This window comes from Lontra canadensis, unplaced genomic scaffold, assembly GCF_010015895.1.
Source record: "Lontra canadensis isolate GAN:19392208 unplaced genomic scaffold, GSC_riverotter_1.0 scaffold49, whole genome shotgun sequence".
Taxonomy (NCBI): domain Eukaryota; kingdom Metazoa; phylum Chordata; class Mammalia; order Carnivora; family Mustelidae; genus Lontra; species Lontra canadensis.
In genome coordinates this window covers 2,829,574-2,853,008 of record NW_022631043.1, presented here as the reverse complement: position 1 = coordinate 2,853,008, position 23,435 = coordinate 2,829,574, and the positions used below count along the sequence as shown (strand labels likewise).

General features: G+C 51.9%; 1 protein-coding gene across 1 annotated transcript in view; it reads right to left on the bottom strand.

The window, feature by feature from the left end:
* COL22A1 (collagen type XXII alpha 1 chain) overlaps positions 1-23,435 on the bottom strand; it is a 240,256-nt gene that overhangs the window by 216,498 nt on the left and 323 nt on the right. The window contains exon 2 of the mRNA XM_032873482.1: positions 3,123-3,273. Coding sequence (XP_032729373.1) covers positions 3,123-3,228 — 106 coding nt within the window. The 5' untranslated portion in view covers positions 3,229-3,273. The remainder of the gene's footprint in view (positions 1-3,122; positions 3,274-23,435) is intronic.

Genomic DNA, 23,435 nt, shown 5'->3' with positions numbered 1-23,435 from the left:
TACGTTTCTATTTTTATAAACTTTGTAAGCTTAAAAGTTATAAAAACTTATGATTGAACAGAAGAGGACACTATATAATTTATTTCTCATCCTCAGCACAACCCTGTGCGCAAGCTTGCTCATCCCCACTTCACAGCTGGTGAGGTGAGGAAAAGGGTTTCCAAACTCCAGAGAGCTGCACAAACATAACCATCAAGAAGCCTTGCTCTTGCCTTTTACAGAATCTGAGGCTTGATCGTCCCACCAGCAGCGGCTGACCAGGCCTCTGGAGCACCTGGCAAAAACATTTGTCTAGTAGAAACAAAATAAGAACAACAATAACAAAAAAATAAAAATAAATAAAAAAAAGCAAAACCCGTTAGTTAAGCTGTCATGTTGGAAAAAGTACAAACAAATCCCGCGACCACCAGTGTGCAAGAGAAGGCAGCTACCTGTTCTTCCGCAGGCCCTGGGCTCTGTCACACCCATTTTCAGAATTTAGAAGCCTTACGAAGGACAGTGTTTTTGACCCAACACTTCCAAATTCAGGGATTTACACTAATAAAACAATCAGATAAAGAGGAAGAAACAATTCTAAAGCTATCTAAGAAGTTCATGCAGCCCTGGCAAGCAAAACCCTGGAGCTGGCTCTGTGCTCCCTCTACGGAGCCGCTCCCACGACCATCCACGTGAACTCACAGGGCCCGTGAATCGACAGCGGGGGACTGCTGGCTTGAAGGAATCCTTATTTACTGACACAGACCCATTCTCCCAGGGTCTTGCTGGGTCTGAAAAGCTGTGTGTCAATGTGATGTCTGTGTGTGGGGCTGTGTCTGTACGGATCAGAGGACCTACTTTGTTTATCTCTGGTAAGCAGAACTGTTATTATTTTGTATTTCTGATTTTATATTTATAAGCGATGAAGTAATTCAGAACACAGAAAAACAGTAACACTGTATTTACAAACATACACAAACACACACACACAGGCACACACACATTCCCATTGCACCCTACCCCAGCGCCTCTCGTGAATTTTCTGTACCTACTTTTACCCTGAGTTCCTAAAATGCAAGTTGCGACCTGCTCTCGGGAGCAGGTCAATACTCCCCTTCCCAGGATTGCTCCTTAACAGGATTAGAACTTTCCGAGTGTGTTTGCCCAGATGTGTGGGCTCAAGAGATGATTCCTGGGGAGTGTTTCTCCTTGACACAAAAGGTCATCCTTTTGTCTTTGGGACAATGATGTCCCAGCCTGAGCAAGGTAATTGCCGCTGTGGGCCAAGCAGGGCCCCGCCTGTGGGCTGTAATCCTTGAGCAAATTTGTGTTCAGGCTGCAGAAGGTTCATTGGCTCCAGAGGCTTCACCCGGGGCCCTTCTGCACTCCCACACGTTCTCTGCTGGGGGCTGCGGAGCAGACCGCACAATGCCTGCCTGAGAATGAGGTGTGCTCTCGCAGGAAGGGCTCTAACCTTGGTGGGAGTGCCCTCGGCTCCCCCACGGGCAGAGCCGGCGACAGCTCTCCTCTGGCCTGCTGTTCTCCAGGCTGTGAAACGAGGGCCGGGAAGAGATGGTCCTTGGGCCCTCCTCGTGTGTCGGCTGTGTGGGCTCTTGGGCTCATCTCTGTGGACACAGAACCTGACGCCGCTCCGCATGACCAGGCCATGCATGGTCACAACTGTCTCTCCGGCTAGCCGGGCTTTGAGAGCCTCAAGCGAGGAGGCAACTTGGGAAAATCAAGGCAGAAGCACAAGGCTGTGTTTCTTGTTTTGTTTCCTCTGCAGGCTCGGGGAACACAGTATGGGCTCAGGTGGGTGCTTTCTTGGGGGCGCCCTCCTCACCTGCTGCGGGGCGGGGGCGCTTTGGGCTATCCTAGCCTCGGTTCCTCATCTGCACGATGGGGTGGTTTTGCAGCTAGGTGCTCCCTCTGCTGCCCTGGGCCCGTCCCAGAGAGGCATCCACCTGTGCCCCGAGGAGCCCAGCACACAGCCTCTGTGTGGGTGCCGTGACCCGCTCATGTACCTGAGCCCTCCTTCATGTCTCCACACTGACAGCACCTTCTCCAGGAGGCCCTCAGACAGGTGGGCTAGACCACTGTCCCATCACGCCTCACCCCTACTGCCCGGGTGCCTCTTCTCCAACGAACTCCCCCTCCCTCATCTACTCCAGAGGTGTGTTCTCCTTGCGGTCCAGGCCGCCTCTCCTGGCGGCCTCCAGTGTGTCCATTTCCACTGGAATGTGCTCAAAGCCCTTCACAGGACAACGCGACATGGTCCCAGCCCAGCGCTCTGTCCCCAGAAGCCTGCAAGCGCTCGACAGAGCCGGCTCACGGCACACTGCACAGTCCAGTCGGAACGTGGGTTTCAACGGCTCACGGTTCTCCTGCACTCCCCGCATACACGCTCTCACACTCGCACACACACACCCTCAGACTCTTACACTCACATGCACGTCCACATACACTCACATTCGCACACACGCTGACACAGTCCCACACGCTCTCTTCCACACTCAGTCACACACACCCCTCAGACGCTCTCACACTCCTGTACTCACTTTTACACACACACTCACTGTCATACACACCCACAGTTGTAGTCACACGCTCATCCTCAGGCGTTCACACGCACACACTCACTTGTATACACTCTCCAGCTCTCACATTCACACACTTTCTCACGCACACCCCTACACACTCACCTAACTCACATTCCTGCACTCTCACTTTTACACACACACTCTGACAATTTCCTAACTCACGCAGTCACACGCACCCTCAGAGTCTCCCTCATACACACACGTTTATATGCTCCCTCCAGCTCTATCACACACACACACTCACACTCTCTCGCTCACACAGCACATGCCCTCACTGGACAATGGGGTTCCACAGGCACTGGCGAAGGCAGCCGACACCCACACTTGCTGTGTGGCCCACCTCTCTCTCTCTCAGGCCATCAGTCCCTAACTCACTCACAGGCACACGTCTGCACCCAACACGCTCACACACTCACACTCACCTCAGACACTTACACTCACACTCACTTCCACTCCCCCACTCACACAGGCACGCACACGCTCACGCGTGGACACAGACACTGGCAGCTCAGGGCCCAGCCCCGGCTCATTCTATGGTGGCCCTACCTGCCCTCTGGGCCTGGCAGCCACTGTCCCCAGGCCACAGCAGCAGCATCCACAGGAGACAGGCCGTGGCGTCCCCTCGCAGGCCAGCCATGGCTCTTGCACGCATGTCTCGGCCAGGAAGAGACGGTGTTAAGATCTACTGGAACATACCCTGTGTGGAGAAGGGCACACCTTTAGGGAAGGGCTTCAGGGCCATGAACCCAAAGTAGCAGCCCCAGACCTGTGTGGGAGAAGGCTGCACCCCAGCCTCCCAACTGCCTTCAACCGATGCGCACTCAGGACCTCCGAGCTGCCATTCCCGGCCATGCAGTCCCACTCCTTGGCACCACCACCGTGTTCTGATCCTAAACTCTGCTTCTGAGCACTTAACAGGCTGTTTCTTTGTTTAATACGTTGTAAGAGGACATCTTGGTGCCTAAATCTTGGCCCATATTTAGTTATTTTCCTAGGGCAGGAATGCACTAGTTTCATATGATGCACTCAGGGCATCATATGAAACCTTTAAAAAAGAGCCTGATGCAAATTCTCAGGCTCCTCTCTGAAGAGGCTGTATGGGCCTTTGCTGCCCGCGGCCACACAGGAGTTCCCGGAGTCCTCCCCTCACGGCATCCCTGGCAGCACGGACGCCGTCATTCCCTCCACCTGCCAGCTCTACAGGAGAGACGTTGCTTTTGGCTTTCTATGCATTCCTTTGACCTGGGACATTTATTAGCAAAAGTGTATTTCTCCTTCTGCATATCTTAATTTCACGGGGATGTCCATTTCAAAAAGTAGTTGTCACTGTTAAAGCCAAGGTCTGGGAGAGGGAAAACAGGTTATAGAATTCTGAGGTATTTACCAGTTGCCTTCATGTGCCGGGTGCTGAGGGCAGGCAGATGAGGGACACGGAACCCCCACCCTCAAGGACACTCAGTGACACCTGGAAGACAGGTAAGGCATGGGCCCTGGGCACAGCACAGGACATTCCAGGGTTGCTGGGAACACTGGGACAGTGTTGTCACGTGACCGTTTAGGGGTAGGCCAGGCCTCCTGGATGAGTCAATTTTGGAAAACTGAGTAAGCCTCAACCAGAAAAAAGCAGGTGATCATTTCAGATAGAGGGAGCAGCATCGGCAAAGTCCCAGAGGAGAGCCAAGGCATCATGGCACCAGGAGAACTTCTCCCAGGCAGGACAGGTATATGGGTTCTTGTCCGGGCAGGTGCCTGAATTTTTGCTGGGTCCCCAGCACCCTCTAGGCAAACTGCCCTCATCACTAATAGTCCCCATACAAGCTCACGGAGTGTCTACAGCCCACCTGACAACACTCCAGAAGTATCACACTCAGGAGGCAGCCACGGGAATGAGAAGAAAGGCACTTTCCCAAAACAGTACATGGAAGGGCAGAGGCCAAGGTCAGGACTGGAGGGTCCAAGGGGAGGAGAGACACAGAATGTCAGCAAGTCCAGTGGGCTTCCCACCTCCTCATCCTTCAAAGCTATAGGAGAAAACAGTCTTGTCTGTCTTGTTTATTCTGCTGCCCTGAACCCAGACCAGTTCCTGGCACACAGTAGGCATTTGACAAAGAAATACTAGATTTAACAGTCAGTGACGCAGTCAGATTATTATCTGAGGTGGAAGGGGCCCTTCATTAGAAGAACACAGACATATTCAAAGAGCCAGGAAAGTCACTAAAGAGCGGCTATGTACCACCTGCCCAGTGCTGGGCACTTTCTGATTGTCCAGTGAACTCACACGACCTCCAAGGCAGGCATCATCGCCTCCCCTTGGCAAAGGAGGAAACTAAGATGGAGAGGATACTTGTCTGTCCCCAGGTCACCGAGGAGGGACCAGAACTTGAACTCAGACCCCCCCGGGCTTTGAGCTCACCCCCTTTCCAGGACCTCTGTGGACACAGCAAATCCAAATATTAACAACAACCACTGAGCCGTCACTTCTTTTAATGAACTAATAAGTAAGAATGTGGACTGAGGAGATAAGGGGGAAGAGCCATAGCATCCATTGTATTTCAGGGCTCAAGAAATGTGGCTGTTTCCTTCATTGTTGAAACTGGGTGGAAGCAGGACAAAATCAGGCTGTACTCTCCAGGTTTCTGCATCTTCCCAAATACACACACAAATAAAGAGAAAACTGCAGACCTACACCCCCTATGAATGAGATGTGAAAGTACTTAACAGGAGACTAGAAACCTGAATTCAGCAGCACACTGAAAGGGTCATACTCGGTAACCATGTGAGATTCACGTCAGGAATGCAAGGCTGGTTCAATATCCAAAAATCAACCCAGGAGTCGCACTGAACCAATAGAGCCAAAGAAGACACATGGCGACACCCAATGATACAGAAGCATTGACAAAATCTTACTCCCTTTCACAATAAAAACACTTGGTACACTAGACGATAAAGAAAGTTTCAACATGACAAAGGCCACGTACCAAAAAAAACACAATAACAGACCCTACCTCATACTGGGTTGTGGCAGGGATTGTTGTATCGATGGAATACTAAAACTGAACAGACAGTCCTTAGCCCAATGCCTCAACTACTCTCAAGGCCACATGGCTGATGTGAGCCGGAGCCAGATTCCTTCCCAGGCCTATCTCTTGAGGTTACCGGTCATCCACAGGGTCCTGCTCCTGGGATAAAGCCTGGCATTGGTAGAGAGCCTCTATCCTGTACACATTCCACCTTTCCATCCTTACAACAACCCCAAGGGGTGGCCTATGACATCCCCCATTACCAGCAAGCAAGCTGAGGCTTGGAGTGGGGGAGACCACCCCGGGCACACCCTGCTGGTGTGTGAAAGCCCACCCAAGGCACTCGGAGACAGTCACCCCTTGACTGTAAGCTCTCCTGGAGGGTGTCTGTCCCCACTACTATCCCTCTCCCCAGCTGGCCAGGTACCCCAACTGGGCCCAGGAAGGACCTGTGGAGTTAAAAATCTACAGTCCTGTTTTTCCCCGCTAGAGTACAGGCAGAGAGAGCGTGCCGACAGTGCGCACGGTAAGTGCGGTGCCTCCACTGACCTCCTCCCTCAGGTCTCAGCAAACCTGTGAACTGCCCTGTTCCCCCACCTCGCCAGTCGTGAGCCTGGCGTGTGCCTGCAGCACAATGTCACTCGGTGCCCGTGGCTAATAACGGCAGAGCTGGGCTGGCGTTAGGCCCGGAGGACACCAGAGCCCACAATCTCTCCCATGGTCACTGTTACCAAGGACCACATCCTTCGAAGCACCGGGAGCCACGCAGGGCTTCCCAGGTAAGAACTCGTTGAATCTGAACAGCGGGTATCAGCAGGTACAGTTTGCTGAGTAAGAAACTCAGTGCAAAGGGCTTAGCAACCAGCCTGGGATTCCACAGGCCACAGTCCCAGGCAATCTGACCACAGGCCAGGTTCCTCATCGCTGGCCATATGGCTTCTCTCCAGCTGTTGGAACCTGGCTGGCCCAACACTCCTACCTAAGCACAGAAGCAACGTGGGAAACAGGCAAAGTGTATGGTGCAACCCCAAATTGTGATCGCCCAGTTCACAGGAAAGAAGAGAGCAAGGACACCATGGGGTAAGGGCGGAGGAGAGACCCGATAATAACCAGAGGGAAAAGAAGCTGCTGCAATCAGTCCATCCACTGATTTTTCAAATGGTGAACTGGCCTTGCGGACCTGGGAGAAATCCTGCTTGCCTATGGTGTCGAACTCCTTCTGTACATGTTTTTGTATTCGATTCGCTACTCTTTTGTTGAGGACTTTTGCATCTGTATTCATGAGAGACATTAGTCTTTTTCTTTTCTTGGAAGGTCCTTGCCTGTTTTGGGGAAGGAGACTAATGCTGGCTTCATGGGGTGAGTTAGAGTTAGGAAATGTTCCTTGTGCTTCCATCCTCTGGAAGAGGAGGTAGAGGACAGAATGACCTTCTGCCCAGGAATGTGCATGGAGTGTTCACAACAAAATGCCCACTGAGGAGGCAGGCCTGGTACAGAATCCCCGCTTTCTTCCTTAGCCACAGGAAAGAGCACTGCACCCCCATAAAAAGGGCGTGAGAGGGCTATGAGGGTTACACAACATGCCTTCTGTGAAGTGCAAAGCCCAGATGCTAGCATAGACCAAGTGTGCAGGAAAGGCAAGATTTGGGACAACCCATGTCCCGGCCTTCCCCAGCCCACCTCAGGTGCCAACCCCAGCAAGCATGGGTGCCATGATCCCAGCTCTATCTGTCTCTTTTTCTCTCTCTCTCTCTCTCTCTCTCCAGGCTCTGAGCACTTTCCTGGGCTCAGCTGCCCAGCTGGCATGATGCAGGCCACACCCTGTCCCTGGGAGGCAGAGCTTGGCCATTAGTCTCCAAAAGTCCAGCAATTAATTTGCTGAGCTGAGTTCCTGCCACAAGCCAGCCCATTGCCATAGTAACCAGTGTTCCCTATCCAGGGCCCCGGGGAGAGGGAGTAAGACACTGAGCAGAATGCAGCTTAAAGGGAGAAGATGAGATGTAGGCATTGGAGGGCAGCCCAGGCAGACAGCGCACTGGGTCTGCACAGAGGGCCTGGCCCCTGCCCACTGCGTGGTGGGAGTGGGGGGAGGGGCTGCTGACACGTTGCCAGGGTGACGGGCAATGCTCTGGGCAGGAATCTGGTGGAGACATAAAAGCATGGCGTAGGGCGTCCGACCACTGAACTCTGAGCCTCCAGGGCTCACCTGCTGGGCATTTGGTGATATCAGCTGCACCTGCTGGTCAGATGGGGAAGAGGGAGCTGGGTGGCCTCCTCTCTGCCAGGTTACTCAAAAGCCCAACTGGGGAGCCAGGAAAGTGCTGGAAAGCCTACGTCCTAGATTCGAACTTGGCTTTTTGTGAGCTGGACCCAGTCTCCTGGGTCTCCTATATGCTGGGCACTGTCGGGGGCACTGGCTTCTCCTGGGGCAGCGAGCACCATGATGACGCTTTGCGAGCAGAGTCCCCGGGTTCAAATTCTCACGAGCTGTGCAAACCAGGGGAGTCACTGCACCTCTCCGGGCCTCAGCCCTTCCATGTAAGAGTGGGGATAAAACACTTATCTCACTGGAAGAGTTAACTGGGTTGCTACCAGTACAAAGCTTAGAACGATGCCTGGCCAGAGTGAGTACGGAAGGCACATGTTTTTTGTGATTTTCGAATCCTCTGTTTTCTCACCTATAAAATGGGAATGGTATCCCCTCCTTCATGGATCTGTAGAGGAGAAGAGGCAATGAATGAGGTGATAATCTTGTATAAAGTTAGATGTTGGCCAACACGGCCACAAACAACATGGAGGGAGATCCTCCATCTGAGCTACTCAGAAGTCAGAGGGTGACTGCAGGGGGCACCGAGAATCACACTGTTTCACTGTCTAATTCAAGCATGCCCTCTATGCATGTTAACACTGACTAAGGGCCAGGCACGGAGGGTAGGACACTCTGTCCAGAGATGGCAGCCCCACGGGGGAGACAGAGAAGCAGGAAGATGCTTATAAATCCATGTAATCAGAGCTCTGATGGAGGGAGGGACGAGCACCTAACTCAGTCTTAGGACGTCACCAAAGGCTTCCTGGAGGAGGTGATATCTGAGCTGAGCCTGGGAAGATGAGTGGGGAGTAAGTGGGAGGACAAGGGTTGCCTTCGCCAGTGATGGCCGGCCTCCCTTTGAGGAACAGTCATGGGATAGCAGAAGTACAGTATTTTAGAGAAGGAAATAAAGGCTGAAGGAGAAGGGAGGGATGTGGGGGAGAGGAAGGCATTCAGATTTGAGGGCTGTTCCTAAAGACAGCTTAGGACTTGTGTGGTGACCCAGAGAAAGGGGACAGACCACCCTGAGACCTCCGGACACCAGTGGGTGTTCTCACGCACGGGTGTAGCATCAAGCCTGTGGAGAGGATGGACAGAACGGAGAGGCGAATGAGGAGGGAGGTAGCATGAAAAGAGACATAGACCACCTTGCCTGTGCTGACAGCAGACGCCATGATATGTATGATTGGCTGGGAGTGGAGGGAGAGAGGAGGATGTGGAAGAGGGGAGCCCAGAGTCCCAATTTGAAAACCCAGAGCCAGTCACTGCTGGTGGCAGGGATAAGGAGCTCCCACTAGACACACTGAGTGAGTCTGAGGACCCAGAAGGCAGCCAGATGGAGAAGTCAAAGATAGACACTTGACACTTGAGCCTAGAGCTCAGAACAGGAACTGGGGCTGGGGACACCCCTGGAAATGTGTGGAGGGAGTGCAAGTCAGAGGCTGAGGACAGAAGCCAAGCTCTCCACCTCCCGTGCCACATGGGCTCCTTCTCATTGTCACACCTAGTAACGAAGCGGGCACAACCGGGCACCCCTATATTTTTAGTCTGTTCTTCTATGGTGAGAGCTCTGGGTGTGGCACTTTTAACTAGCAGCAAGGACAACAAACCTCAGGGGGATGGAAAGACAAGCCACAGAGTGGGAGAAAATATTTACAGAAGACACGGCCGAAGAAGAACTGGATTCAAAATATACAAGGAACTCTCGAGACTCAACAAGAAGAAAACAAACAACCTGATTTAAAGAATGGACCCATGTTCTTAACAGGCTCATCACCAAGGAAGATGCACAGACAGGAAGTCGTCACGTAGAGAGACGCTCCACGCCACGCGGCATCAGAACACTGGAAGTTAAAACTGCATCCATGACACACCTACAAGAAGGACCAAAGTCTGCGCACAGACAACACCAGATGCCTGCAAGGACGCCGAGCGGCAGGACCGCTCACTCACGGCTCGAGGGAACGCAGGAAGGCGCGGCCACATGGGAAGACAGTTTGGTGGTTTCTCGAAAACTTAAACACGCTCTTCCTGTGTGGCCCAGCAACCATGCTCCTTGGTATTTACCCAAAGGAGCTCGAAACTTATGTCTGCACAAAAACCTGCACGTGGATGTGTGCGGCAGCCCCATTCACAACTGCCAAAACCTGGAGGCGTTCAAGACGTCCTCAGGTAGGTGAACAGACCTGTAAACGGTGGTCCACCCAGACAAGGGAACATTATTCAGCACTCAAGAGAAATGAGCTCCTGGGCCATGAAAAGCCACGGAGGGACCCTAAATACTTATCAGTCCGTGAAAGAAGCCCAATCTGGAAAGGCTGCACACCGTAGCAGCCCGACTCTGTGACATTCTGGAGAAGGCAAAATCGTGGAGACCATACAGGGACCCGCGGCCACCAGGGGGCTGGGGTGGGGAGGAGAGAGAGAGGCAGAGCACAGAGGACTCTTAGGGCAGCGAAAATATATGTGAAAACCTGCAGAACGGCGGCTGATCCAACTGTCTGAGCGGGAACGACAGGACAACCACACGAGGGCACAGCGTGATTCACGCAGACAGAACCGTGCTGGCTTCCCTTGCAATGTGTTCTCTCTTCGTAACAAGCCGGCAAAGGGGTCTCAGGTTCAGAAGAGTCACAGAACATGTCCCCGATCACACAGCGGGGGGTGACGGACCTGGGGCTCAATCCCAGGCCCCTGTGAGCCTAGAATTGGGGTGTGTTTCACTGGAGCAGGAAGCACTGGTCTCTGTCTGGAGAACAGCCTGGTGGGAGGAGAGAGAAGAAGGAGCCCAAACCTCCCGTAGTCTTTGGTCCTGCTAACGAGCAAGAACATCCAACCAGTCCCATGTCCTCCTCATTAGCACGTCACAAGATTTAAATGGAATCTGCTTGAGCGTTTGCTTTCAGCTCGCGTCTTAACCCCAGGGTCCTGGGATCAAGTCCCGCGTCGGGCTCCCAGCTCAGTGGACAGCCTGCTCCTCCCTCTCCCTGTAGCTCCCCCTGCTTGTGCTCGCGCTCCCTCTCTCTCTGACAAATAAATAAAATATTTTTTTTAAAAAAAATGGAATCCCCTATGCCAACCGGCAAAGCTCTGGACTCATCTGACCGAAGGAGGAGGAAATGGAGTGAGGGATGTGGCCTCCTTCTTTACGCTGCGGCATTCAAAAATATTTCCTCTCTGCTGTTTTTGTTTCATTTTGTTTTGTTTTTCCCTAAGAAGAGGCAGGATGCCCGTCGTTTCTCTCCCAGCTGCTACAGTTTGTGAATGAAACTCAAGCTCTGTCTAGTCTTCAAACGACGTGTGTCCCTTCAACTGGCCCCGGAGGACTCGGAAGGCGACCCGTGCCCTGAAGCCGGTGCTCACTGCTTCCCTACCCCGCACGGTCCGAGGACTCGTCGATTTATCAACTCGGCCACTATTTGCCACGTCCCGGACCGCATGCCAGGCACTTTAACCATTGGGTAGAGCAACGCCCCCGGCTCCGTGGAGCCTTCTGTCTAGGAAGAGAGGAGAGCACAGCACAGACGCACGTGAGCAATAGTACGGTGTCAGAGAAGAACGGATGTGAGCACAGCCGGGGGAAGTCACGGGTATTGATTGGGGCAGGACAGTGTGCACACTTCATAGAAGGACAGTGTCCCACATGGGGACACTGGACGGAGATCTGAATAACGGGAAGGAGGCAGCCGTCCAGAAAGGGGCATGGCAAGGAGTAAGAGGTCTCGCTCCGTTTCCCGGATTCCTGAAACCAGCAGCTCAGGAAGTGGCCCCAGCCCTCAGACTCCGCCCACTGGGGCGTCTCATGGTCTGCACGTGCTCACAAGAACCCAGTGAGGCCCCTATTGCACAAATCTGGTCCGTAGGCTCGTGGATGAGTCCTGCAGTAAGCCCTCACAGCCTCCAGACAGAGCTCAGAGCGTCCCATCACGGACCTGCCCCAGCTGGCTTGGACCACCCCCCACCCAGTCTCCTGTCACCTGACTGCATGTCATCTTGGTCTTCTGTGACCCAGGGGAAGAGGACAGGCGAGCGGGCAGCGCAAGATCAGGGAGGGGGCCGCATGCACTCCCATGATTCCATGTGGCATGAGTGAGTGATGTCCCAGGAGTGACAGAAACACCACAAAAGGGAGGCAGGCCTGGGTTGCTGGGCTGGTACCCAACCAGAGTAGCTGTTGGCACGAGGAGACTGCGGCTGTGAGTGGCCCCAAAGGTGCTGCAGAGCAGAAATGCAAGGGGCAAGGGAGAGCCCGACCAGAAGAGCTCTCCCAAGCCGGGGGGTTCCGTTAGAGTCACCCCCTGGGTCCCCAGAGTTCAATGAAGTACCAGCGCCAGCAGGAAGGCCCCTGTGCCACCGAAGTAGGTAAGGAGGGAGAAAGGGGGGAGGGAAGACGTCAACCACCCCCAGCGCCATCACCAGGTCCCTTGGGACAGTGGTTACCCGTGGGTACCCACGTGGGCCGGAGGCAGGGATTACACTTTAGGGCTGGAATGGATGGACTAGGCTTGGTAGTCCCTGAAAGTGAACAGAAAGTCATGGGATGTGGCCATGGTTTGTTACCAGACCAGAGAGGGGGCTCTGATCAGACACAGCTGACAGCAAAGATGGGGAACCTATGGGGTTTCGTTCCCATATGCCACGAGCTTCTGCTGCCAAGGACGGTTTCTTGAGCGTTAGGATTAACCACCTCCTGGATCTGATGACAGGCCTGACAGGTGACTAGGAGAACCATTGCCTACCAGCGATCCCCTCAAGGTTGGTGGCAGTCCGGGTCAGAACTGATTGGACGTGGACTCTGGTAAGTCACTGAGCCCCAGCCACACAGCAGGTGCACAGCCACGCCTGAAAGGCCCCCAAAACAGCCTCGTGTGCTCAGAGTCCCCATCCTCTTTCACTGTCCGGAACCCCCAGGCCACGACGTTGCTTAGGACCACGTGGTTATCCATGGCAGAGGCTAGATCCACATTTGGGGCCACACTCTCTGGGGGTTCCTGGCTGCCTCCTGAAGGAAAACAAGATGTAAGTGGGAAGGACCACCCAGGCCAGACTGTGGGCCCTGGAATGTCAGTGCTTGGAGCTTTCTGCTGTAAATAACACACAGGGAAATGCTCATTGAATCTGAATCATTTCCCCAGTTCCAGAAAGGTGCTCAGTCTAAAGGGCTTTAGGGCAGTGGGAAGAGAAAGGCCATAGAACTGGGCACCCTGAGACCACTCCTGTCTGTCCTCCTCTGTGCCCCTGTCCCCCCAGGGAAGGTCTCCTGCCTGCCCCCACCTCTGCTTTAACCCTTCTAGACTCCCTTCTTCTGGAAGCAGAATTCACCTCTTGCTTTTGCCGAAAACTCCTCTCCCACACTCCGCTGATGTGGTTCACGGGAGGGCGTACCTTCCACCTAGCCGGTGGGGTGGCCCGAGACCAGACTAGACCGGTGTAGACTCCACATCCCCCCAGATGCTGGAATAGGACAAGGGTGAAGCAGGTAAGCAAGCTGGGCCGTCTCTGGGCCCTAAGCAGGAGTTTCCAGAGAGAGGTATGTTTCTATTCCAGGTGCCAAGTTTAGAGATACTGAAGGCCATCGTGGCACAGGGGAGCCTGATGGAGAACGAGGCCGCGTACTGGGGGGGGAAGGAGGTAACATCCATCACTTGAGCACTGAACCCAGCACTGCCCGAAGGTCAGAGGCACCGGAGCCGTGCTGCCCAAAGCAAACCCCTCCCTGCCTTCCCTTCTTCAACTCAAGCCCATTTGCACTGTGGTTTCTTCTCTTGCAAACCACAGAGCGGGTGTGTGCTTAACTAGGCCCTCAGGTAGGGCCCCTGATCTCTGGAGCTCACCCAGACTCCCGCACGCAGTGTCCCTTACTTCACAAATGTCGTTCTCACTCTACATCTTGCCTCCGGTTCCCAACCCAGTTTAGACAGGCTTTCCCAGAATGGCCCAGTTCAACTCCTCTGCAGCGTGGACTTCCCAGACCCATCCAGATCCCCCACCTGCGTCCCTCTTGGGCCAACAGGGCAGCCCAGGACAGGAGGCCGCCCTCCCTTCAGCCCATGCAAATGCTCTTTAACACTCCACTAGTTCATTCTAACATCTCAGGGGTGCCGCACCCCGTCCTTAGGTCTTTTACACCTTTGGTGCTGCATTTGTCCCAATATTTTCTTCTTTTGCTTCTTTCTTTCCCCCCCTCCAATACACTGTGTCACGGCATTTCACAAGAGACTGTCTCAGATTACGGGGTCCTGAGGACACAGAAAGATATTTCTGTTTAACTTATTTTGAGCAGCGTCTGGTCTGATGAAGCAATGGGTATAAATAGTGCTCTAGCCCCCACACTGATCATGAAGGCTCCCCCTTTCCTAGGGGAGAAGGATGAAGTCCTGGGCCGTGCAGAGGGCTTGGGTGCTTGTTGGAACAAGAGTGAGTTAGGCAGGTGTTAGCAATCTTCAGATGGGGAAGCTGAGGGACAGGGCGGGTTGCCAAGGGGTATCAGGCACTTGACTCCCCTTTCCCAGGGGAGCATGGTCCTCCCTCCCCGTGGGCTCCAGCAAGTGGGTTTATGGTATCCCCACCTTTAGAGACCCTGTAGTCTCTGATCCCCACTCTGCTGGAGGCCGTATGCTCCACATAAGCTCTGAGGACGGTTTCCCTTCTGAGAGGAGATTCCTATCCCTGGACCAAATTAGAAATTCCCATGTCATACTCTGAGTTTTCAAAGGGCTTCTCACCATCAGCACAGAGTTTATCGGATGAGACAGGTCTGTTCCTGTCAATTCCCGCCTTAAAGTCTTCCCTTTGTGGCCCTTCTCAGTTGGACCCCAATCTCCTTTTCCAGGTTCATGGCCCCCACATCTGACCTCATGAATCTTATTCTCCAAACTCAAAGACTTCTCTTTCTTCCTCCAACACCCCAGTATTTTCTTTTTCTTTTCTTTTCTTTTTTTTTTTAATTTATTTGACACACAGAGAGAGAGATCAAAAGCAGGCAGAGAGGCAGGCAGAGAGAGAGGAGGGGGAAGCAGGCTCCCTGCTGAGCAGAGATCCTGATTCGGGCTGGATCCCAGGACCCTGGGGTCATGACCTGAGCCTAAGGCAGAGGCTTAACCCAATGAGCCACTTAGGTGCCCCTCCCCAGTATTTTCTTTTCCTGAATCTCTGACATTGCCTCAGTGATGCTTTCTTTTCCTTGCCAGGCAGATTCCTACTGAGGCTTCAAAACCCAGCCTATGTGCTTTCTCCTCCAGGAAGCCTTCTCTGATTTCCCAGGCAAGAAGTGTGTCACTATCTTCTTTAGGCTCCTACAGACCCTTAAGTTTTAGCACCCCACAAGGGGTGTTAAAATTGACCCACTTAGGGGTGCCTGGCTAACTCAGTCAGTAGAACATGGGATTCTTGATCTTGGGGTTGTGAGTTTGAGCCTCACGTTGGGAACAGACATTAGTTAAAAGTAAAAAAATCTTAAAAAAAAAATAAAACTGACCTACTTATTGGCCTATCTTTTCCACTGAGCTTCTTTAGACCTAGGGATTGTGTCTCTAGTCTCTCTTCCTCTGTGCCTAGATGGTGACAGGCACACAGCAAGCCCCCCACATATCAATGTCACGGAAACAAATGAATCAGTGGGTTGAGTGTCTGAACTATATTTAACTGTGTATTTCACTTAGATAATAATAGGAAGATCTCTTATATTTTCTAAAAAAAAAAAAAATGTTTTTTTTTTTTTAAAAAGTAACCTTGAACTTGCTACTCCCTGCAAAAGACTAAGCTTGCAGATTTGCACAGGACTTACAGTCTTGCCCTATTCATTAAGAGTGTTTCTACTCTTCCAAGGTACGGCCTCAGACCCCACCACGTTCCTGTCATTGTGCAGCCACAAGCGTGTGAAGAAGGTCAGGGATACATGGGGACGCACCAGGCTCACGGGCTCTGCAGGATCAACTTTCTTCCCGTTAGAGGGCTCTGAGCTGTCACAGCGTGGGGTTCTCCAGCTCTGTTCCTAAAGGAGCCTATGACTTTGGCATCACAGTACCAAGACCCCAGAACCAAGCTGAGGAGAAGCCCCAGAATGTCTCCCCATCAAGGGGATCTGTGGGAGGAGCTCCATTCATTTCCACTGCACTGTGCAGTACCCGGCAAAGCCGAGCTTTGTAAACACAGCCTGGGCATTCCCTAGTGGGAGTATGCAACAAGAGGGACAGGAGAAAAGCCTCTTGAAAAGTTTTGTTTGAGCAAAAGACCATCACAAACCCGCCCCCTTTCCTTTTCACCTGAAGACGCATCCAGACATGGCTGATGGAAACGTGGCAGTGTGGATGAACGCATCCACTCACTCGTCCCTCGCCCCCTCGTGTGTTTGCCTCCTCACTCACCCACAGCGTCATGCCCCCCCAACCCACCCACACAAATGCTCACTCATGCCACAAACACTGTAGCCCCACCCACCCCAAGGCCATGCCAGAGTCCCCAAGATAGAGATAAACAAGGCAGAGTGTCTGCCTCTGGGACCCTCCCCTGTAGGGGGATGGCCCAAAGGAGAAACAAGCCATTTAAAGCGGCGTGGCGAATTCTCTTCCTCCAGGACTCAGTTTAGGTGTTCCGGCTCTCAGAAGCCCTCAGTGAAAGCCCAGCTCTGACAAGTCACACTCTGACACAGAAGGGATGAGAAGAAGAGGGGGGGAGCAGCGGGGAGCAGCGGGGAGCAGGGACATCTGCGCTTATCTTGTCTTTAGACGAGTCTCTTAACCTCTCCAGGTCTCCCCTCCTACATAAGGTGACGACTACATAGCTCCAGGACTGTTGCAGAAGTCATGGGGTGGGGCGTGTGCACAGAAACACTCAGTGCCCACGACTACACTGCGGGAGTCCTTGGTGCCTGGTTAAGTGGTTGACTGCGGGGTGAACTGTTCTTCTGTCGTCCCCAGCCTGGAGTGCCTGAACCCTCACCCTTAGTGCACTGAACATTCTGGCATCAGGGCTGTGTTGTATCCATTCTTCAGTCCCTAAATATCCCTACATTCAGAGCATGATAAATGGTAACAGGATGGATCCCTGTGGGAAAAGCTATTTTTTTAAAAAAAGGTTGTATTTATTTGAGAGAGAGAGAGAGAGAGCAGGATCAGGGGGAGAAGCAGGAGGAGAGTGATGCAGGGCTCAGTCCCAGGACCGCAAGATCACGACCTGAGCCAAAGTCGGATGCTTAACCCACTGAGCCACCCAGGCCCTCCAGGAAGAGCTAGTGTTAAATGACTCACCAAAGAGGCAAGGGCTATAGATATTTACATTTACATATATCCACACAGCTACTAAATCACTTTGTGAGGGGATGATCTAGTGGGTTCAGAAACTTTCTTTCCTAGTCTAAGAACAAGCTAGTGTGGCTAAAGGGAAGTCCTGGGGCCCCTATGACCTTGTAAAGGTAGAAAATTGACCTATGAGGACCTCAGGATGTCAGACCTGCTCATGCCCCAGAGATCCCAGACCCTAGGCTGGCACTCAGTGCTATCAGAGCTCCCACCCTGGGCTCCTACACAGAGAAGTTCTATTAAAAAATATAGATTGTATTTATTTGAGAGAGAGAAAGAAAGCAGGAGGAGCTATAGTGAGAAAGGGAGAAACAGGTTTCCCGCTGAGCAGGGAGTCTGACTTGGGGCTTGACCCAAACCCAAGGCAGATGCTCAGTGGACTGAGCCACCCTGGTGCCCCTGCCGGGAGATGTTCCAAATGGTGCTGGAAACCACACAGCTCGCAAACAGGAGGGCCAAATTCAGACCTGAGCCAGACCTACTGTTGCCAGTGTAAGCCCAGTCCCCAGGCTCAGTGCGGGCCTCAACAACGGGCAGGTCCCCAGGCTGCCTGGTCATCACGCAGAGCCCCTCCTAAGCGGCTGGTGTTGGGCACACCAGTCGGGGGGACACCATGCCAGGTGGCGTAAATATCCCTGTGACTTCTCCAATATTGATATTGCACTCACTGACTTAACTGTGATTTCAGCTAAATTGCAGGAGCACCTGGGTGGCTCAGTGGGTTAAAGCCTCTGCCTTCGGCTCAGGTCATGATCCCAGGGTCCTCAGATCAAGCCCTGCATCGGGCTCTCTGCTCAGTGGGGAGGCTGCTTCCCCCTCTCTCTGTCTGCCTCTCTGCCTGCTTGTGATCTCTCCCTCTGTCAAATAAATAAATAAAATCTAAAAATAAAATAAATTGTAATTTCTTAATTCAATACCTACTTTGTGCCAGGCACTTAATTAACACCCTTCTGAAATTACACTGTTCCATAAAATCAGTTGTGTTCCCACTGTGTCCAGCATTGTTCATAGATAAAGAACGTGAAACCCGTCATCTAAAGGAATTCCTTGCCTCGTGGCAGAAACTGACAAGCCCATGGCAGGTTTCAGGAGCAGAGGACGTGGCGCTGTCAGCAGCATGGGGTGCTGGGGTCGAAGAACCCAAGATGCTCAGAAAGCCCAAGCGACTTGCCCACAGCAGTTCCAGAGCAGGGAAGAAGGTTATGTTGCCATTAGGTGTTTCTCCTGAGGCCTGGAAACAATCCACCCAGGGCCTCATTCTGACCATCAGTTTTGCTGAAAGCAAAGGGGGACCACTGCACCACTGCCCAGTGCACTCCCAGCAAACATCAGACCAAGCAGAACAGAATACAGCTCAACCTTTCAATTATTAGTGGAGTCCAGTCCTAGGAGCCAGACATTGTGCTACATAAACTTGTTTTAGAACTCATTATTATTGTTCCCAAACTGTTCAAACACTGGATTTTGATTGATGTGTGTGGTTTGGATATAATGTTGCAAAAGGCTATTTGCCACAATGTTACTATTGGTTAAGGGGAGGGTGGAAAGGGGGTGAATGCAGGGTTCCGCTAACCCTGCCTCACTTACAACAATACACTTTTGTTACTTTTATAATTTAAGCTATTTTAATGAGAAATATTTTTAACAAGTAAAAGGCACTTCCAAATGGTGTTATTTGCCTCTTTGTATCAATTCCATACATTTACCTTACATACTCAGTCTGGAAATTTGGGTAAGGGCATGAGCTTTCCACTAACACATGGGTTTGGATCCCAATCCTGCTGCAGCTGACCCATCGCGGGACTGTCCGAAGCCTCGGTTTGTCCGTCGGCACAGCAGGGAAGAGCAGAGCTAAATTCGCAGCAATAAATGATGTAAGAAAGCCAAACACCCAGTCTGGCACCCGTGGGCCCTCAATCTCAGATAGGCTCAGGATCACATTATTTTTGTTTTTACAGGGCTCACAAAATGTCCTCAGAAATGGGATTTAAATTATGCTAAATAGCTCCAAAACATGAAATAAGGACTGGCAAGTGGAAGTGGTAAAGACCGCTCTCATTTCAATAAAAGAAAGACGTTTTCACCAGATATTCAACAAGGCATCGGAGGCTGCTCCAGTAAGTGACGACTCCTCTGCCTGTGACGACCAGGAGAAGGTGACCAAGCACCCGAGAGACGAGACACTGGAGGCAGTCATCAGATAAGGAGATTGGGCGACGTGGCTGGGATGCTTCTAGAACCTTCTTCAGGTGAAAGAGCCCTTAGAAGGAGGGATTTACCAGGTATCTGGCAAAGCCATACGCAGACACTCTGAATCCACAATCACAAACAAGTTTGCCACTGTTTTATTTTTAAATGACACGTTCTTTTATTGTTTAGGTCAGTTTGCTTTTTCTTGTCTTTATGGACTCAGGAGCAAACTGTCCCCAACAGCTTGGCTGCCAGCAGTCGAGGCCGGCGCCAATTTTCCCCGATCAGTCGCAGTTACAGCAGAGGCTCTCCCTCGAGTTAGTTCCAACCAAAAGATGGTGTCAATTCCTTTTCTCCGCAATATTTTATAATGAACGAAACTTTAAATAAAAATTAAATCTCTACCAGAACACAGCCAGAGTTAACTAGAAGGAGCCAGCTCCCAGGAACCGGGAGTATCCTGCCCTAGGCCCCTGGCCTCAGTCTCGAGCAGTAGGAAGGAGCTCAGCCATCAGCTAGCTGTGTCACAGACGGATACTGGCATCTTTGCAGCCACAACGCTGGCAGGTCCAACCTCCACACCTTCCCTGGGTATCCATCAAGACTTCCCTTATTTTGTACCATGACACTACCTGGCATTCAGCCTCTCATGAATGCTCAGTCCTGAGACCTCCCGAAGACATGAACCTGCCCACCTCCTTTGACCCAGAAACCCTATTCCTAGGGAATAATCAGAGAACGTCATGGCAACACGTGGGAAGTTGCGTGCACGGAGGGGCTCACTGCCCTAGCACGTGGGAATGTTTAGCTCACCCACTTGAAGGGATTTTAAGAAGCAATATAAAATGGTACGAACCCTGCCCAACATACACATATGCACACACACACATATGTGTGCAAGCCCACACGTGCACAATGCTAAGTCCTGGCCAGGAGGACAGAGGGCCAATTCCTCTGTGTCCCGGCACCTCACGAGACCTGAGTTTGAGACCTGCCTCTCTCTGAATAGGAAGCAGGCAAGTCCCTCATGTTTTCCTGGACTCTGTTTCCTCATCTGTACAATGGGTAATTGCACTTTTCCTCTTCTACCTATCTTTGTCTTCCTCAATTTTGCAGTTACATTTGTCATGCCTCCTAACATGTATCTAATTCTTTTTTCATTATTATGTTCAGTTATCCAACATATAGCACATCATTAGTTTTTGATGTCGTGCTCAGTGATTCATTAGTTACGTATAATGCCCAGTGCTCATCACAACATGTATCCACTTCTTGAGTAGTGGATTGGCTAACAAAATCTTCAGGGACCTTTCCCACCCTAAAAATGACTGTAGGCTCTTCTCATTTTCTATTTTCTGGTTCTCCTTGTAGGTCTGCATCCCAAACAATGTTCCATTCTGAGGGCAAGTCCTCCCAGCCTGAGGAAAAGGGCCTTTGTTGAAATAACAATGGACTTTGATCCCCCAGAAGTGGCTTTGAATCCTGACTCCACATCCCCTCTCTCCCTGTCCTCAGGTAAATGGTTCAAAGCCTGGTCTTCCATTTCTTCGCTGATAGATCCTCGATAGGAATGCCACCTAGAACTCCCGCGTCCTGACCCCTAGTGACCGCACACACAACCTGTGCTAGCCTTCAGCAGCAGAAGCAGCACTGAAGGAAGAGAGGAGGCAGGAGGGGACTAGCCAAATTTTGAGGCTGGAGAGGAAGCCCTTAGGAAGTGCCGTATCTCAAGCTGGGAAAAAGACTTTAAATGTCCACCAGGCACAAGCATTCGAAGTTCAGCTCAGCCCTCTGCCAGCTATCTGAAATGGCCATCCAAGCTTGGTTGAAATACCTCCAGTATTGGGGGACCTTCTCCCCCCACCATGAGTGGATCCCTTCAGTCCCTGCACAGCTCTCCCTCCTGCACTAGAATCCAGAGTCCAACAAAACTTCCCTCACTAGGACCTCGGACATCCACTTTGGGAAGGAAGAGAGCAGGTCAGCTGCATCTCCTATATGACATTCCTGCAGGCCACCGCAGCCACACAGCTACTGTCCTCCACACCCGATGACCTTTCTTGGGGTGGCAATTATCTTTCCATTTGAGCTGCGGCTTCCGCTCCCAGGAATCCTGCTTTCTCTCTACTTATCTGCACCCCTCTAGAATGGAATCAGAGGGGGAGAGATAAGCCGGCACATCTAGTGTGAGCTGGCAAACTCCGGGGTCCAAGGAGACCTTCGTTGGTCACACAGACAACTGCGGACCAGCGGAGAGGACACACCCCTCACTGAAGTGGGTGGCCGCACAGATCTTATGCAAGGAAGAAGTTGTCCTGTCTTCTCATTTTTCAAGAGAAACCAAAGTTTACAGTTTGTACAAAAAGTCTGCTGAACAGCTTACTGGCAAGTAATGAAATCAGTTTTAAAACAACCTGTGAGGCGCCTGGGTGGCTCAGTTAAGCGTCTGCCTTCGGCTCAGGTTATGATCTCAGGGTCCTGGGATCGAGTCCAGCATCGGGAATCCCTGCTCAGTGGGGAGCCTGATTCTCCCTTTCCCTCTGTCTACCGCTCTGCCTACTTGGGCTCTCTCTCAGCCAGATAAATGAATAAAATCTTTAAGAAAAAATAAAATAAATAAAAAAGTAGCACAACCCAGAAACATTAAAACTCTGGCTGAATAAGTCCGCGAGCTGCTTATTGAGCCATTCTGAGATGCAGAGCTTTTTCAAACATCCAGTGAAATTTGGAAGCACCAGGAAAACCACTTACAAACCCCTGTTCTGATTATTTTAAAAGCCCCCTGGATCCCCTAGGGCCACTCCTGCATCCCCAGAAAAGAAACCCTTCCTAGCTTCCAGTCTCTTGCCTGCTATGAGAGCCCCAACAACCACAGAGTGACAATTTCCCAAAGTCATGGTCGGCCCCTCAGCAGCAAAGGGACAACGAAATCTAGGATGGGGTGCAGGTGCCAGCTCTCTGGGGAGTTAACGAGCACAGGCTTCTGAGACATGGTGTGTGCCTTCCAGAAGCCCTGCTCTCCCAGAACTCTCCCCCCGCTCCCCTTCCATCACCTCCACTTGGCAGATGAGAACACTGGGGCTCACTGGACAGTCTGTGAGCTCAGGCAGCCCCATAAAGCGGCAGGGTTAAGAGATCCTGTCCTTCACTGAGCAGCCCACCCCCTCTTAGAGGCCTCGGACCACAGCGAAGCCCTGGAATTTTCCTGAAACAGTGCAATTAACAAATAAACTAGAAGGGGTCCCAGGGTTCCTCCCAAAGCCAGGGCGTTCTCACGGGCTGTCTGGGATTTTGCTGGACGTACACCATCAACGAGACCAACTGTGTCTCTGGGGCTGGAATGGCCTGCACAAGGACAGAGGGGACAGAGGCGCTTGTGCAGAAAGCTCTGGGGGATGACCCAGTAGCGGGAGGAAGTTCCGTGGAGACGGATGCAGCCCAGCGCTCCAGGACCGGCCGACGGGGCGGCCCCTTCTTCAGGGGATGCCTGGTAAGCATGGCCGCTGGCATCTCGGAGTCTCCATGGGAGTGGGGAGAAGTGGGGACACATGGTCTGATAACACCACTAATCCAACTTAAACTTCATCACCTGGGACCGGAACCTCTGGCCTGCTACATTGGAGGACGGGAAGAAAAAAGGGGCAAAAACAACCCCCCTCCTGGCCCTGGGGTTTGCTACCATTGAGAGAAGGGTAATAAACTGCACAGAAGGAAAGAGATCTAAATTTAGGCTGAAAAGTCAAAGTTCCTTGAAAACAATGCAAAACTGAAGGTACGCTGTTCTCTCTCTCCTCCGCTGTTTCTCTTATTCTTTCCTTTTCCCCCTCCTTTCTGGCTTTTACTCCAAATTTCTTACTGGAAGGTTGAAAGAGGCTGGGAGATCTCAACAACTTTGAAAAGTAGCAGCTTGGAAAGACGACCCTGTATCTGACACACCCCAGTCGTTCCTGGGCTCCTGCCTTCCCAGCGGCTCACCTAAAATCAGACAGGCAGCTCCTTACTGACTGCTTCATTTCACTCTGAAGTTCCCAAAGCAGAGACC